Consider the following 14,655-nt stretch of genomic DNA (forward strand, 5'->3'; position numbering starts at 1 on the left):
ATATCTACGGTAAGTTTACTAAAGCAGGAACTGGGCAAAAAGCATCCAGGTCCAAATTCAGATTCAAAATAGTGTCAAAACCTCTCAACATTAAAATACAAAAGTTGTCAAATAAACATACTCTACAGCTTTGCGTGAACACTACTAAATTTAAATTAAGAGTGGTGTGGAGATACGATTATCTACGCTCTGTTAACGGGTAGTCCGATTACCTGTTCAGGAATACATTAGATGGTAATTATTAGCAATAGCTGCTACTAGCATGACAGATACAAACCTCAGAACTAAGGGTAGTCCTTCAGATTTCATTGTGGTTATGTATGCGTGTGTCTTGAATGATTACTTACCTCTGGCTCGGCTTTTTTTCTCGTCACTGTGTCACTATTAGCAACAAGCTAAGAGATCACTACTATGTACTTTCCACTGAATGCAGAGAGCAGGTGGCCGCCATCTTTCAAGGTCAAAAGTGGACATGCTTCAGTATTTAATGATTTTTTTTTATTTTGAAAAATTTTCATTATCTTGCTTAAGTAACACATCTGTATTTTTGAATACTTCTAAACTGATTCTTTTCTTCTTAATAAATATCACACCATTTGAGCAATATACAAAATCCTTTTTTTTTAATTTTTAGTATGAAGTGCTTCAAATCACACACTGGGAACTGTTGATACAAGAGCTTCAAAAAAAGTCTGATGGAGAAGAAGCAGGATTTCCCTGCAGGACAGTGGACCTCTGATCAGCTGTGAAATATTTCATTTAAATCTCACACACTGTGATTTAACACAAGAAACAAATAGGAAGTCTCACCCCCCCCCCCCCCCCCAGCTGCACTATGCCTCTCATCTATCTCATGTATTAATATCAGCATAAGACAGACCTTTTCTACTGTAGCTTACCGCCAGCTACTGTTCATCTGCAACACTCTTCAGTTAATACATTAATTTTGTTACATCAAGAGAGTATTGTCTTGGCTGCAGCAAAAGTCTTTAGTGATGTGGCCTTTGTACAGATAGGACAGAGCACCTGTATGCTGAGTGGGTGGGCTCCAGGTCAGCAGTACCTCACAGTCAGATCAGGCCTGCGATGCTAGCCTCTCAATGATTCTCCTGTAGTCTTCCACAACAACCTGATAACTCTTCTCCAGCTCCTCATGCTGTGTCTGAGTGTCCATCTGACCCATGTGGGACACCAGTTCCTCTGGCCGTAGGCACTTCCTCATTTTTGCCAACTCTCTCTGGTTCTTCTGCATAACAAAGCACACACAAGAGATATATGAGTTTGATTTTTTCTTCCACAGAAAATTATGAAAATGTTAAATAATGTGCATGTATCCTTCAGATGTAGGCATCATATCCATATTTTGTCTCTCATTATGCCTTTTATTTAATTGGCTTCTTCGGAGATACTTGTCATACATTTCGGCTGTTTCACCATCTGTTGTGTTATAAGGTCTGGTTATGTTGCACATTTATTTCAGTTTTGTAATCTGCACAATAAAACACAGTAAAAGGGTCCCCGCAGCGTCAAACAAACCACATATAAGAATTTTCAGTACCACACAGAATACAATTTAATATGTTTTTCCTTGTTGTATCCGTGAAAGAACAACAAGTCCCCCACCTCTGAAATCCACAAAAAAAGACTGAAAAGGCCTCCTGTGCACACTCATGTATTACTAGCAAGAAAATAAAGATGTCTGCAAAATAAATTGAAGCCTTTATAATACCTTGCAAGGCTCTCTTCAAATAAAAAATGTGACTTACATTATAATAACCCATTAAACAGTATCTGAAACTCTTGACAGAAACCTGAACCCTTAACAAAGGTTTACAGAGAAATGTGAATAATGGTGATACTTTACACTAAGGCAAACAGTGGAGTCAACTTTTAACAAGACTGTCCACACAGTTCTCTCTGAGGGTGGAGGTAGCAAATATTAGAACTCCTTTTTGTAAATGTAATCTTGGCCATGAACTCTGCATCTAACCATCATCTACAACTTGTTACCAGAGAATTAGTAAACAACACTAGGTCCAACAGTCCGGACGAATATGCTTATACATCAGTGATGTGGACAATTTCAGACAAAGTACAGAATCACTTTGTCTTGTGCAGTCTCATGTACATGCAGACAGGGTCACTGGGGAATAAGGGTAAGAAATGTATAATCCCCCTCACATTCACAGAGAAGCGGCCCCTGCCATTCAGCTAACTACATGCTGAATCTCCTCGGGGAAGGAAAAAAAAAATCTCTCTGCATCTGGCCACCAGATCTTTTCGTTGCCACTCTCCCAAGGAATTCCTCCTTCCCACTTCATCACATAGGTCTTTTCTATGTCAAGATTCTGCCTTTTCTTGAGACATGTGGTTACCCTGCTGACAGCAAATTCTCTAATGGATGGTATGCAAAGTCTCAGCGAGCTGCTCAAACATAAAATGTCACAAGCAAACAGGATGTAGGGGAGTTACTTTGGTGCACAGATCTACTCAGCGTTTCCCACTGTCAATCCTGAAACACAGACTCGGAGACGATATTCTGTTCAGCAGGCTTGAGTCTGTTGCACGAAATCTGTACAACTCAAAAGAAAGTCGGCCTGAAAAACACGGAAAACATCAAAAACCCTTTTGATAAAACTGTGCTGCTTTTTGAACAGAAGAGAACTGAACAGTGAATACGAGCAGCTTTTGACAAAGTGCTTTAAACACAGTTTCATGAAAATTATTTCTCCCAAAGAAATGCAAATCCTGACTAATGACATGAGCCTGAATAGAAAAAAGCTCCAGCAGCAGCAAAACCACAGACGCCTGGTGAGCCCTATTGTGTCTGTAACAATACAGCACCAGTAATCTATCAATTTTCACAGGCCTGAAGATCAATTTTTCTGCTGTTTTAAAAGGTAACATAATAAACACTGACAATGCGGGTCTGTAAGCCGTACATGGGCCATTTTTCTTTCCAAGCTGAAAAACTATAATGTTATGCTAAAAAAGGTGGAACACTGCATACTAGATTCTTATTTGACAGCAACAGAGACAAGCTGACATCCAGGTTTATTTCAATACATAAAGAACTCTTTCACAATGTCATTCTGAATGCAAGTTTTTGATCCACTCCAGACTGGCATGTAAAGTACATTACTCTGAAGCTGTGGTAAATGTAGCCTCACCCTGTATGGTCCAAAGAGCCTCTTCTTCACCTCCAAACGGTAATCTCTGGCTTTTTCTTCGTCACTCATGTCTGTTGCCCTGAGACGCAGGATTTCGTACACTCGCCTCGCATGTTTCTGTAAAGGAAAACACACAACAATCCCACAATTATTGTTTTTGTACACCACAATGCCTCAATAGGATTACACCGCTCAGAACAATAGCTAGAAGTCTAATGCATCTGCTACTTTTTAGGGTACAGATCCCAGTTTATGATGAGTACACATTAAATGTAGAGTCATGGGCAAGGTAGTAACATTATGGTAGTTTTTAAGAATGGAGTCCACATAAACTGGATACCAAATAGAGATAAACAAGTTCAAGTTAGAACAATGTTGTGACATTAAATTAGAAAAGACTTTATGCAGTATGCCTCTGCACAGCTGGAAGACACATCACATGACTGAGCTGCTGAGAGCGAGGACAAGACAACAAAGCTAGTAACAGCAAAGCTCCCACACATTACTGACAATATACACGTGTACAACAGTGGTTGGCTGCTTTCAATTAAATGAGGAGTTGTTGGTTAGAAAACTAATAAAATCTATCTTCTCTATTCATTTTACAGACAAAAGCAAAACAGATCACTCATTTTATGTTTTCACAGCTGCATCCTGATACAGCACCTTGTTAATTTTCAGCTTTTCTTGTGCCTCTCTGACCATGTCAGCTGAGAAGCCGAGGTGCAGCTTGTCTGTAGCGAAGGATGGCAGGCCTTGACATAGTTTCACCAGCACATAGTCTCTCAGCTTCACGTAGTTCTCAGAGGGGTCTTCAGCTGGAAACAGACATCATAATTAAAACTCTTGATCTCATTTCCACAGTGATGTCGTGTGATGTTATTTTACGGAAGGAAAAAAAGACAAAGAATACTTAACACTTTCTAAAGTTATATACACCACAAACAACACTGGAGAGTTATGACAGAACGTCAGAGGAACAGTTCATAGGAACATTCTGCCTATTCACTGCTTAATTTTAAAAATTCCTTCTTGAAAAGGTTTTGACTCTGAAAGGAAAAAGCTGTGATGCCTCTTTAGTATTCATCCTCTGTCTCCATGCAAAGCTTCTATTTCTATCCAACTAGTTTCAATAGAGCACATTCTGCTGTACAAGCCAGCCCTACAAATTAACTCACCGTCTGGATCCACCAACTGCAGAGAAAAATCATTTAGACTGTTCGTGGGTGACGCCTGGATCTTAGATTAAATGTTTAGCCAACCTTCTTCAATAAAGTCAATGCCATTTAAAAAAAAATCTCATGCTCACCTGTGATGTCTTGCACTTTGGGAAGACTGCAATAAAATCTGTGAACTGCCTCCAGAAGCTGAGCTCCATGACCCTCTCCTTGGAACGGAGGCAGGATCAGCATTTGGCTGTTTAGTTAAAGGTCAGACATGCAAGCAAAAGCATAGAGGAGACAGGTTTGTTCAAAATTAGTCACAAAAGAAGACATTTGTGTGACATTAGAGATGTTTTTTTTCCTCAAAGGGAATAGAAACTCTGTGATTGAAAGCAGGAAATAATAGATTGTTACCCCGATCCATCAATGAAACAAATCAAATCACATCAAAAGCTTATCCATAAAGTTGTTTTCAGATACAAATCACCCTGGTTTGGTACTGAAACAAAATCTGGTTGAATGGTTGGCTATATAAGCCAGTAATTTGGGCTCTTTGGGAAGAGGATAAAGAAATGTATAATTTTCCACTCCTTTTTCATACAAAAGAATGGGAAGGCACGTGCTGCCCCAGCAATTACCTTACACGTGGTCGGGTTTTGTCTGGGTACACGTAGTAATTATAAACTGTCATGTAGCCAACAGTTGCGTAGAGAGTCTCCCCATCTTTATTGTACTTTTCAAATCTGCAGATAAAACACAAAGGCAAACAGGTCAATTACAGGCACACTCCCATGCAGTGTCCATTTTAGCCTCTCTGTTCTCATGCCCACCCCTAACCCCCGACATCAGCATGTTAGAGCAGCCAGGCCCCGATTGGTACACCTGCTACAACCTGAATACATTATGCACTTAATTGGAGTACTGCAACTTAGAGGGAGAGAAGGGCTTGGAGGAGGGACTGAGCTCCTCAAAATCACTTCAGTCCATTTTCCCCATTGTCACTATTAATAGGTGCCAGGGTAAAGAAAACACTGGCAGAGGCTCTTTTTACTGTTAAGACATTGTTCAGTGTTTCAAAAGACAACAGTATTCAATTCAGCTCTTGCCCCTGAAAAATCTGAAAAGGGCTTTTGCCACAAAGGAAGCTCTTGCCTGATGAACAATTCTCCTACAGGGGAAATATAATCAAACTGGCCTGGTAATTGGTCACAAGCGCCTCAAAGGAGGGCTTTGTTTTTCAATGACACAATAAAGGCTTTAGTAGGACTCGGGGGGTTGATGTCAATTAAGGAGGGCACTCACACAAGAAAGAAGTCCCAACGATCATCGTCTGCATCGATGAAACTGGCAGTCTCTATGAACCACATGAGGAAGGTCTGCAGGCGCTCATGGTACTCTTGGAATCCTGGACAGGTAATATCAGCCTGTATGTATGAAGCAAAAAACAAACACTTTAGATTGTGCTGTAAGGCCAAAAGAAGGTTACATCTCATGTTAAAACATACAAATGCTTTGTGGGTTTCTTTGTAGTGCAACAGTGAAGTTACAAACCTTGTGAATCTGGTATGTGAGCTCTCCTGCCTCCTCATTGTGGACTGTGTACGTGTGAAGGAGGGTGCCAAAGGGCTTGAAATTGGCCTCCTTCTCCAGCAGTGAGACAAAGTCATCAGTGTTGCAGGTGAATCCAGCAGGAATGATTTCCCTGATCTTGCTTTCAACATCATCGGGCTGGATAACACAATGAGAACCAGTTTTGTAAATCAATAAACAGGTTACATGTTTGACAGATGACTTTTTTATACATATATATATACTTTTCATATCTGCAGAAGCATTTTTATATACATTAAATATGTTTGTGCACATTTTGTTGTTCTTAATTTAAACTTTAAATAAAAAATGCTTGGTACAAATGCAAAGAAAACCATTAGGCAATTAAAACTGTCAGCTGAGCAGAGACCACCCTCCCCCCTCCTCATCCAGTGAAAAGGCCACTTAAATCAGTACATTTACTACTTATGTTAAACCATGAATATGTGATGAAGTTACCACAATAAAACGCATTTCTGCTTCTCACTGGGAAATAAAATCTTATGAATTGATCTCAACTTAACAAACCTTTGGGCATCCATAATAGAGGCCTCTCCTCTAATCCTGCCAAGTGAACCCAATCAAATGAATTTGCCCCTGCGTTTTCAAAGAGCCTCAGAGACAAAGGGGCCCTACCCTTGGACTTTTTACTCAGTGCAACGTGTGGTTAGTTCAGCTGTAATGTTTGCATTGTATCCATTTCCACAAGGATTGACATGAGAACACTTTGCTAAGCAGCCCTTTCACACCATTTACATGCGTGATGGGCATTATTCCGGCACAGAGACCCTTGCTGCTCAGCATTGAAAACTGGGAAATGAAGACGGTCTGAGCAAAATGCACTACAAAAGGCTAATACAACATACTGCTAATTCCTCCCTTTCAGACATCAGCTAATATCTAACTGGAAGTAATGCACCTGCAGCTGAATGCCTCTTAACCATTGTAATTGTTCAGCCACATTTCTAGGGAACAAGGACCACACTTAAAAGGCCATGGACAAACAAGTTCCTTTGTGCCTGGCACTCTCCGACATACTAGACACTAAATTGCACAGCCTTCCAGAATAGATGCCTTAGTTTGGCATGAATATAACTTAACAATGTTCCTTTAGAACAGTTTGTTAATGTCTTTGATTTCTAACAATAAGCACAAAGGGACTACAAACTATCTAATTTGTTGTGTTGGTATTATTTCATCTCTTTAATCTGCTCTAAAGACCAGACTAGGCTGACAAATTACAGCCATTTTTCAGTTTATAATTATAATTTATAACTTTTAAAGTAGCCGCATGTATTATAAATCTAACATAAATGATTTCATAGTTCTAATACAGGTATTCAACAAATTATTGCGGTTTCCAGCCCATGTGGACAAAAGGTCTGGCACAAAATCAGTGTCCAGCTGTATGGTGTTTTTGGCTGATTTTAAAGGGGGAGAAGGTGAGTTTTGATCAGACTCTTGTATGAACGTGGCAGCTGCATCAACTCCATCTCTGCCTCCCCTCGTCTCTCTCACTCTCTTCTCTCACCAGCTGCACCATCGCACCGTCCGCTCACACTCAGAGACAAACACTCTTCAGATGCTGCCTGAACTCTGCTGCTCCCCTCACTCTCTGCCTCTACACCAGCTGCACTCAAACCCTTAACAAGGTGAACACTCGGGGGTCAACACTGAACACTAAGTAGTGGCACACACTGCCATCACATTTCAGTTAGAATATCAGCTTCAAAACTATGTTCCCAAAAAGTGTAATGGCTCTCTTTACGTTGAAAAAAATCTGTGTGGCAGTTGCCAGAGATGAAAGAAGCCATCATGCTTGTATAGGGTTATTTATAATTTGAGTGCATCCAAGGAAACCAAATCCTGATGAGTTAAACCAGTATCCCCACTACCAACAGTTGAAGACCACATTGTAAAGTAGGGGAGCTCCCTGCTGTTCAGACAGGACAGATGTCCCAGAGTTAAATCATTTGACATCTGTAGGGGCCCTTGCTAATTCTGGTAGTCGTTTTTGCATGTTTTCTGCATTGGCAGCTTTAGAAAATATTCAAAGCTGTCACTGGCCCTTTGTGAAGTGTAAGAGTAGAAAGAAAAAGGGCAAGAATTTCATTTCACTTTACTGTCTGCTTTTGTCCAAACTGCCTGTTGATATGTAAATAACTGCATCTGGTAATTAAAAAAAGCAGGAAGTTTTTACATACTAAGTACTGTACATCTCTAAAAAAAAAAAATCATGGATGGAATCAATATTACATAAAATGAGTGTCTCCTTTATAAAACTTCAGAAACCAGAGAAGTTATTCAGCATCTAAGATGTTGACTGTCAATAACTTGAGCAATACTTCGGTCCTGGAAACACATGTACATATATGATACCCAACAGAGTCACATTACTCCCCCTGCTGATTCAATCACAGAAATCTTGAAAAATCAATGCCTCATGTTAGACCCCACATAAAAAACCATTTACAACCCATTCTCTTCCGACGGGGAGGAGTAGGATTAGTGTACTAGCATGGGGAACCATGGTGGGTGATTTAGTCAAACAAAACAGGAGATCTCTTACTGAAATAATAGGGGCTTTCGGACCTAACTGTTCTGGCGACTCCCTGTGGGTAACTATCCACTGGGAAGATATCACCGGGGCTTTTTCTGTTTGTATCTGCAATGGCAGTAGAAGCACAGAAGTGACGTAATAGCCAGTTTGCCATACGGCACGCTTAAATGTCAACACTCCTCTGCAGAGTTACATTTACTAACATTAACAGTAAGAACTGTTGTTTCCACAGATAATGTTTTACTATTTGTTGACAAGTGCTCGACCAATAAGCACACACTTTCTGTGCTTTTAAGAAGAACACAACCCCAATGAAGGGCTAAAAATTTACAAAAAACACATGTCACTTAAAATTGTCTTATATCTGCTGTGTTACAGAGTCAGAGAGACATAGTGTAGATATTACAGAGAGAGATTTTCTGTTATCTACCATCTGAAAAAAAAACTTTCCCTTTTTAATTCTAGTTTGGTCAACTGACTCCTTGAGCAAAATATCCTCACACTAAAGCAACATTCAGGCAAGTAAGAGTCTTATAATTAGACAAACTGCAAAATCCATTCACAAATATTCTAGTATTAAATAACAATTTTGTTTTGGAAATAAAAAAATACATTGCAGCAATGTACTAATAAAGTATATTCTATTCTATTCTATTTTACTGTCACCATTAATAATAGGTAATGTTTATACATGTTTAACAGATATGTTTATTCTGTCTCTGTGTCCAGTTACAATGAATATAATACATAGAAAATAAAAGGACAGGTATCTATTAACCATTAGAGTTACAGTGCATAGGATGTCTTACCTCCACACAATCAAATGTCTCAGTGACTCTTGAGGAAAATTTCACTTTGAAGAGGGTGCTCAGGTTTCCAGCTGTGTAGAAGAGCTGGACCTGAAGACCTTTGTATCCAAATGCAACCTCGCTGCAGAAAGGAAATGATCAACATGATTAAAAAAACAAATCAAAGCAAAATACAATATTTTAAACTAGAGCAATGACTTATACCCAAAAGGTGCATATTTTTCCTCCATGAAAACTGTGAAAAATATGTTTACTGTGGGTCAGTTATTTTAGTGTGTTCTACTCTTTCCTTCATAGCTATATCATTAGCAGTTTATGACAAAACTGATTCATCATTATGCAACTGTGTGATTAAGGTTTACCAGCAATTACGCTTGCTGAAATAATTAATGCCCCAATTACAGCGTTCCCTTTGAGCTGATTGCAGCAAGTGCAAAAATAACCAATCCCAGTTTTGACGAATTTGGAAATGCAATTTAGGGCATAATGACATAAGTCTACACACGCATACGCAGGTGTCACTGTCGATAATGTGGTCCTGCCCAGGTTCAATGCCTCTTTTGTGTTTCAAATTACAGTCATAAAAGTTTTTGTGGGAATACAATAACATGCAAAACCAATTACTGCTCACGTTCACATGTTATCTTTTCTCTGTAAATGTGACTAGCTGTGAGATCTCCATGAGAAAGAATTTTGCACTAGTGCTGGAATCATCTGTCACATTTTCTATTGATGCAGAGCTTCTGCAAAAACGTAAACAGAATCAACCAGTTTGGACATCATTTACTGCAAGCTACAAAAAGCAAAGTGCATTAAACATGACAAAAAAAGAGGTTATCTGACCAGAACATATTGTATCTTTGTGTTTAGCATGGTTACAAACCAGCAACTACCCTATACTGTTGGGTCGTTGGTAGCAACCAACTTGTGTGTAACTGTGGAGTCACAGCAGGAGGTTCTGGGTTCAAGAGGCTGGCTGAAGTCTTTCTGTGTGGACTTTCCATGTTCTCCCTGTGCAGGTTTTCTCTGAGTGCTCTGGTTTCCTCCTAGTGGTTAGGTTTATTTTCAAATCAAAAATGCCCATAGGTCTGAATATGAGCATAAATGGTTGTCAGGCCTTGTGACTGAGTGACTATTGTGCACCTAGACTCTCCCAAATGTCAAATATAATTTGCTCCAGGAGGCTTTATTTGTGTGTACTGTCTGGTTGAGTGTGAGACAAGTGTTTGAAATGAATCCAGTAAAACAATATTTATTTTGGAAGGCTACATGAGGCTTATGCCACTCAAACTCTTAGAAATTATTTTGCACAACATTTGCTTAAATCTATACTATGGAAGACCTGTGAAGCACACAGTATGGACAACCCATAGAGCCATAATAGTCATATTTATGGGAATTATGGCAAATTAAATTGAACATGGATTATCCTTTAATCTCTCTGCCTCAATTTGCAGAATCCTAAACTGTGTATTCTATTCAGACACACAATTTATGTCGCTCTCTCTCCTTTATAAACACACTTTATGCTACAATTTCCTCAGGCTCAAAACAACAATGCAAGTTAACCTTACAAGCAAGCACAACTAAAGTTATACAGAAATGTAATGTAAAAGTCGTACTTTGCTGCCAAAATGGCCCAAAATACTCACTCATCTCCAAAAATCTGGTGACTGTACTCTGGGTGGAATGTGGTGCCATCATCATCGACATCCTCTGGAAAGCGAACTAGGAGTGAAAAAGAAGACTGATTCGGTTAGAGGAAAGAACCACAATATGCCATCTTTATACATACACAGCAGTCAGATTAATTTATGGGATATTTTACATCAACCTACCCAGCTTCAAGCATACAGCTTCATTGGTGTCGCACTTGTACTCAGCCAGTTTCTTTTCCATGGTGTTTACTCCTGAGGAAACATACAATTGCTTAGTTGATTCTATTCACACACTTTCAGCAGTGTAAACCAAATAACACTAGAAATGGATTTGCTAGTAGACATTCAAATCCTGTCTGATGCTTGAACGAAATACAACAAACGCAGCTCTCTGAACCCCTTTAGCGTCAGATAAAGCTTGTCTGTACTCTCCACGGTGCAACACAAAAAGTTCCGTGAACGTGGACGGCTTGAATTAGATGTAAACACACAATACGTTTTACTTTGTTCTGAAAGTCTGTGCGGCCATCGTTTAAAACACACGTTGAATCTATCGATAGAAAATAGCAGTCAGCATGGGTGACTAAAAGTGTTCAAAATACACGGTACAAGCAGGTGTTTCTGTGAAGAGGGGACAGATCAGGGCTGCTGTTAACACAGTTAGCAACGTAGTATGAGAGAAACGTCGAAAGCCTTCCAAATAGCCTCGACTAAGCTACATGTGCATCCGTATAATTAACTTCAGGTCCAAGAGATACATCAACAAACAAGCATACTGCATGGCAAGGTAGCTCGGTAGCATGACGCTACCGTTAGCAAACAAGCCAATGGCTGCCTGAATGTAATCTGAGCTAGCTTAATTTGCTATATTTTGGGAATATCACACGCCTGTTTGCTTCCTCGGCGGGGTTTTAACACGACGTGTGTCCGCTTATCGGCGACCGTGCACCAAAAAAGAAAGAAGTACGGTGAAACAGAAAAGTTTAGCTTCTTACCCGCCATTTCTGCACACTGTTGTTGTGCTGAGCTGCGTCGTCCCAAAAGACCCGCGGAATCAGAAGTACTTCCGGGTGTACGTATTTCCGTTAAAACAGGATGCAGTTTGCTTTTTTAATGGTTCCACACAAAACATGTTAAAACGGCCAATTTACAAAACTTTGACCGCAAAAGAGCTGTTTTAATTTTAGAACTTAATACCATTAAATATTTAGCCTATGTCTATTATATTATTTATAAACTATTGTTTTCTTTAAATCTTTGTGATTAATTATAAGATAAGATAAAACTTTATTAATCCCGAAGGAATTAGTTACATTTCTAGCTGTAAGTAATTGTTAAAATGATGAAGTATGATATATTAGAAATATTCATATATTATTAAACCGGATTTACAATAATTTTGGATTTCAGAAAATCATACTGAAAAAAATTAAGACTGACTATCATTGCAGGACTTAGTACTGACATACAGGTTAAGTACACATTGTAAGCAATTGTGTTACTAATCTTTAAAATGTACAAATAATAATTAGAAAACCTAAACTTGATATTATTTTATAGATATATATATATACATATATTATAATATTATTATTCATTTAAATAAATGCCATATTTCTAAAGTTAAAATTAAATCATCTCAACTCTTTAGTAGAATTATTCTGATTCTGATATTCTGATTTGGAGATATAAACACAAAATCAGCTGACGTGGAGTGTATTAAAGCTGCCACACTGTTATTCTTCATTTTATGTTGCTTGCTTAATGCAGTAGAATATCACCACCCAGATAAAGCTCAATTTTGCTGAGAATACAGAAAGAGGTAGAGCAGTGATATCTCTATAATAAACAGAAATCCACTCTCTGAGGGAAGGTGCAATTGTGTACATCCCTCTGAGCCCAGGTAATGCTGTGCTATCATCCCAGCCTCCACTCTTCTGTTCTCCAGGTGCACCAATGAATGACCTGCCCTGTCATGTTTAAGCCACTATAATTTTACCTCTGTTACACTATCGGCACTAGATTATCCCTATCCCAAACAATGCCAATACCTTTTACAATCCTTAGGCAACAAATTGTGTCTGCGTGGAGGCAATACATGCTGCTTGATCTCTGAACTTCAAACTACTGTCATTCAGACTTGTTTTTGAAGATCCCACAATGGAGGGAGGAAGTACTACATTGTAGTGTTAAACAGTTTTGAAACAGTCAATCCTCTGGTAGACATTTTCTCTCTAATGTAACAGTTGTGTCTGAATAGATTTGAGTACAGGACTGGAATGGTTCATGTAAGTAAGCAAGGGCAATTGCTAGAGCAATCTTTAAATAAGACATTTTATCAGTCTTTAGCACACACTGGTAACAAGATTGACATTTTACTTACAAAATGTGAAAATATTATGTAGCCTCTCTGTGCTTGCATTGATAACTGAACTGATCTGAAGTACATTTTGTTGTTGCACGCAGAAACTTGCAGTCTCAATGAGTATGGATTTCCAGAAATGTCTGATGTATCAACTCTAAATGAACTCTGTTTCCACCATTGTTCTCTCACACATGGATTACAGCAACAGTAGAAAAATTATAAACAACAACATCATTTATGTTGAACACAAAAGTATACAAAATACCAAGATGACAAAGCTCTGATAGGGCATTAGTGTTTGGGTTCGTTATTAACAGGCCATTATTATTTCTGTTGCATAGAGACATATCTTACAATATTGGAGTTTTGCAGATATCAGATATGCTGACACTGATTGCTGTATGTATGCTGATTGCAGAAGGAGTGCCATGTAGATTGGCGTCCAGTCCTGATGTAGCTACCCACGCCCCCATGCTCCCTTTGCATTGGGTGAAGGATGCATGAGGGATTTGGTTTTTCTTTGCATGACTGATGCTAAGGAGGTATTGCACTTAAAAAATGTCCACAGCCAACATCACAGCTGACATCATGACCGTCTTTGAGGCATGCTCTTACAAAGACATGTTTGCTATTGAGAGCTAGGTGTGAGTGTAAATTTGTTTCTTTATGTTGGCCGGGCAATGGACTGGTGCCCTGTCCATAGTGCTCCTTGTCTCACACCCAATAAAATCTGGGATAGACTCCAGGCCCCTCTGTGACCCAGCAGGTTCAGAAAATGGATAGATGATGGATTCTGGGGTGGTGGCCAAATAATATAACCTGTGGATTCTTATTTATTTTTTGGGGGGCAATTTTGTTGATATCAATGTAAATGGTGACTACAGCTGGTACAAGATAAGCATTGTCTTTTATATAAAAGTTTCAGCCACTGGAAAATGTCCCTTTGTTGTAATATTTTAATTCTTTAAAATAAAAAGGAAAATATGAAATATGACTGATCATTAGGGACATTTTGCTTGGATTAGTATCTTTTTGTGGGATAATTTTTTTCTTACCCCACATAACTTCACTCATTCAGCACTGTAGTGCAGTTTGTCCTCATTTGACCTGAGCAGAAAGGAAACGCGGTATCACATCTGCTGACCAGGTTTCTCTGTCCGGAGCATCTCTCTCTCCGTCTCCCTCTCCGTATCTCTCTCTCTCTCTGTCTCTCTCTGTCTCTCTCTCTCTCTCTCTCTCTGTGTCTCTCTGTCTCTCTCTCTCTCTCAGCTGACACAGCGCTCTGCAGACAGAAAAGGACAATTCTTGTCTAAATATAGAGCCCTCAGATCTCTGCTGTC

General features: G+C 39.1%; 1 protein-coding gene across 1 annotated transcript; it reads right to left on the reverse strand.

Annotated features, from left to right (window-relative positions):
• Positions 1 to 476: 476 nt before the first annotated feature.
• On the reverse strand, positions 477 to 12,015 carry hat1 (histone acetyltransferase 1). Its single transcript, XM_028394603.1, has 11 exons — positions 11,946 to 12,015; positions 11,131 to 11,202; positions 10,945 to 11,020; positions 9,293 to 9,413; positions 5,885 to 6,061; positions 5,636 to 5,757; positions 4,972 to 5,076; positions 4,480 to 4,586; positions 3,837 to 3,988; positions 3,171 to 3,287; positions 477 to 1,246 (listed from the first exon to the last, which is right to left on the reverse strand). The coding sequence occupies exons 1-11, from the start codon at positions 11,950 to 11,952 to the stop codon at positions 1,076 to 1,078; spliced, it is 1,227 nt and encodes a 408-aa protein (XP_028250404.1). The 5' UTR covers positions 11,953 to 12,015; the 3' UTR covers positions 477 to 1,075.
• Between the last annotated feature and the right edge of the window lie 2,640 nt (positions 12,016 to 14,655).

The sequence above is a fragment of the Parambassis ranga genome, chromosome 21 (genome assembly GCF_900634625.1).
Source record: "Parambassis ranga chromosome 21, fParRan2.1, whole genome shotgun sequence".
Taxonomy (NCBI): Eukaryota; Metazoa; Chordata; class Actinopteri; family Ambassidae; genus Parambassis; species Parambassis ranga.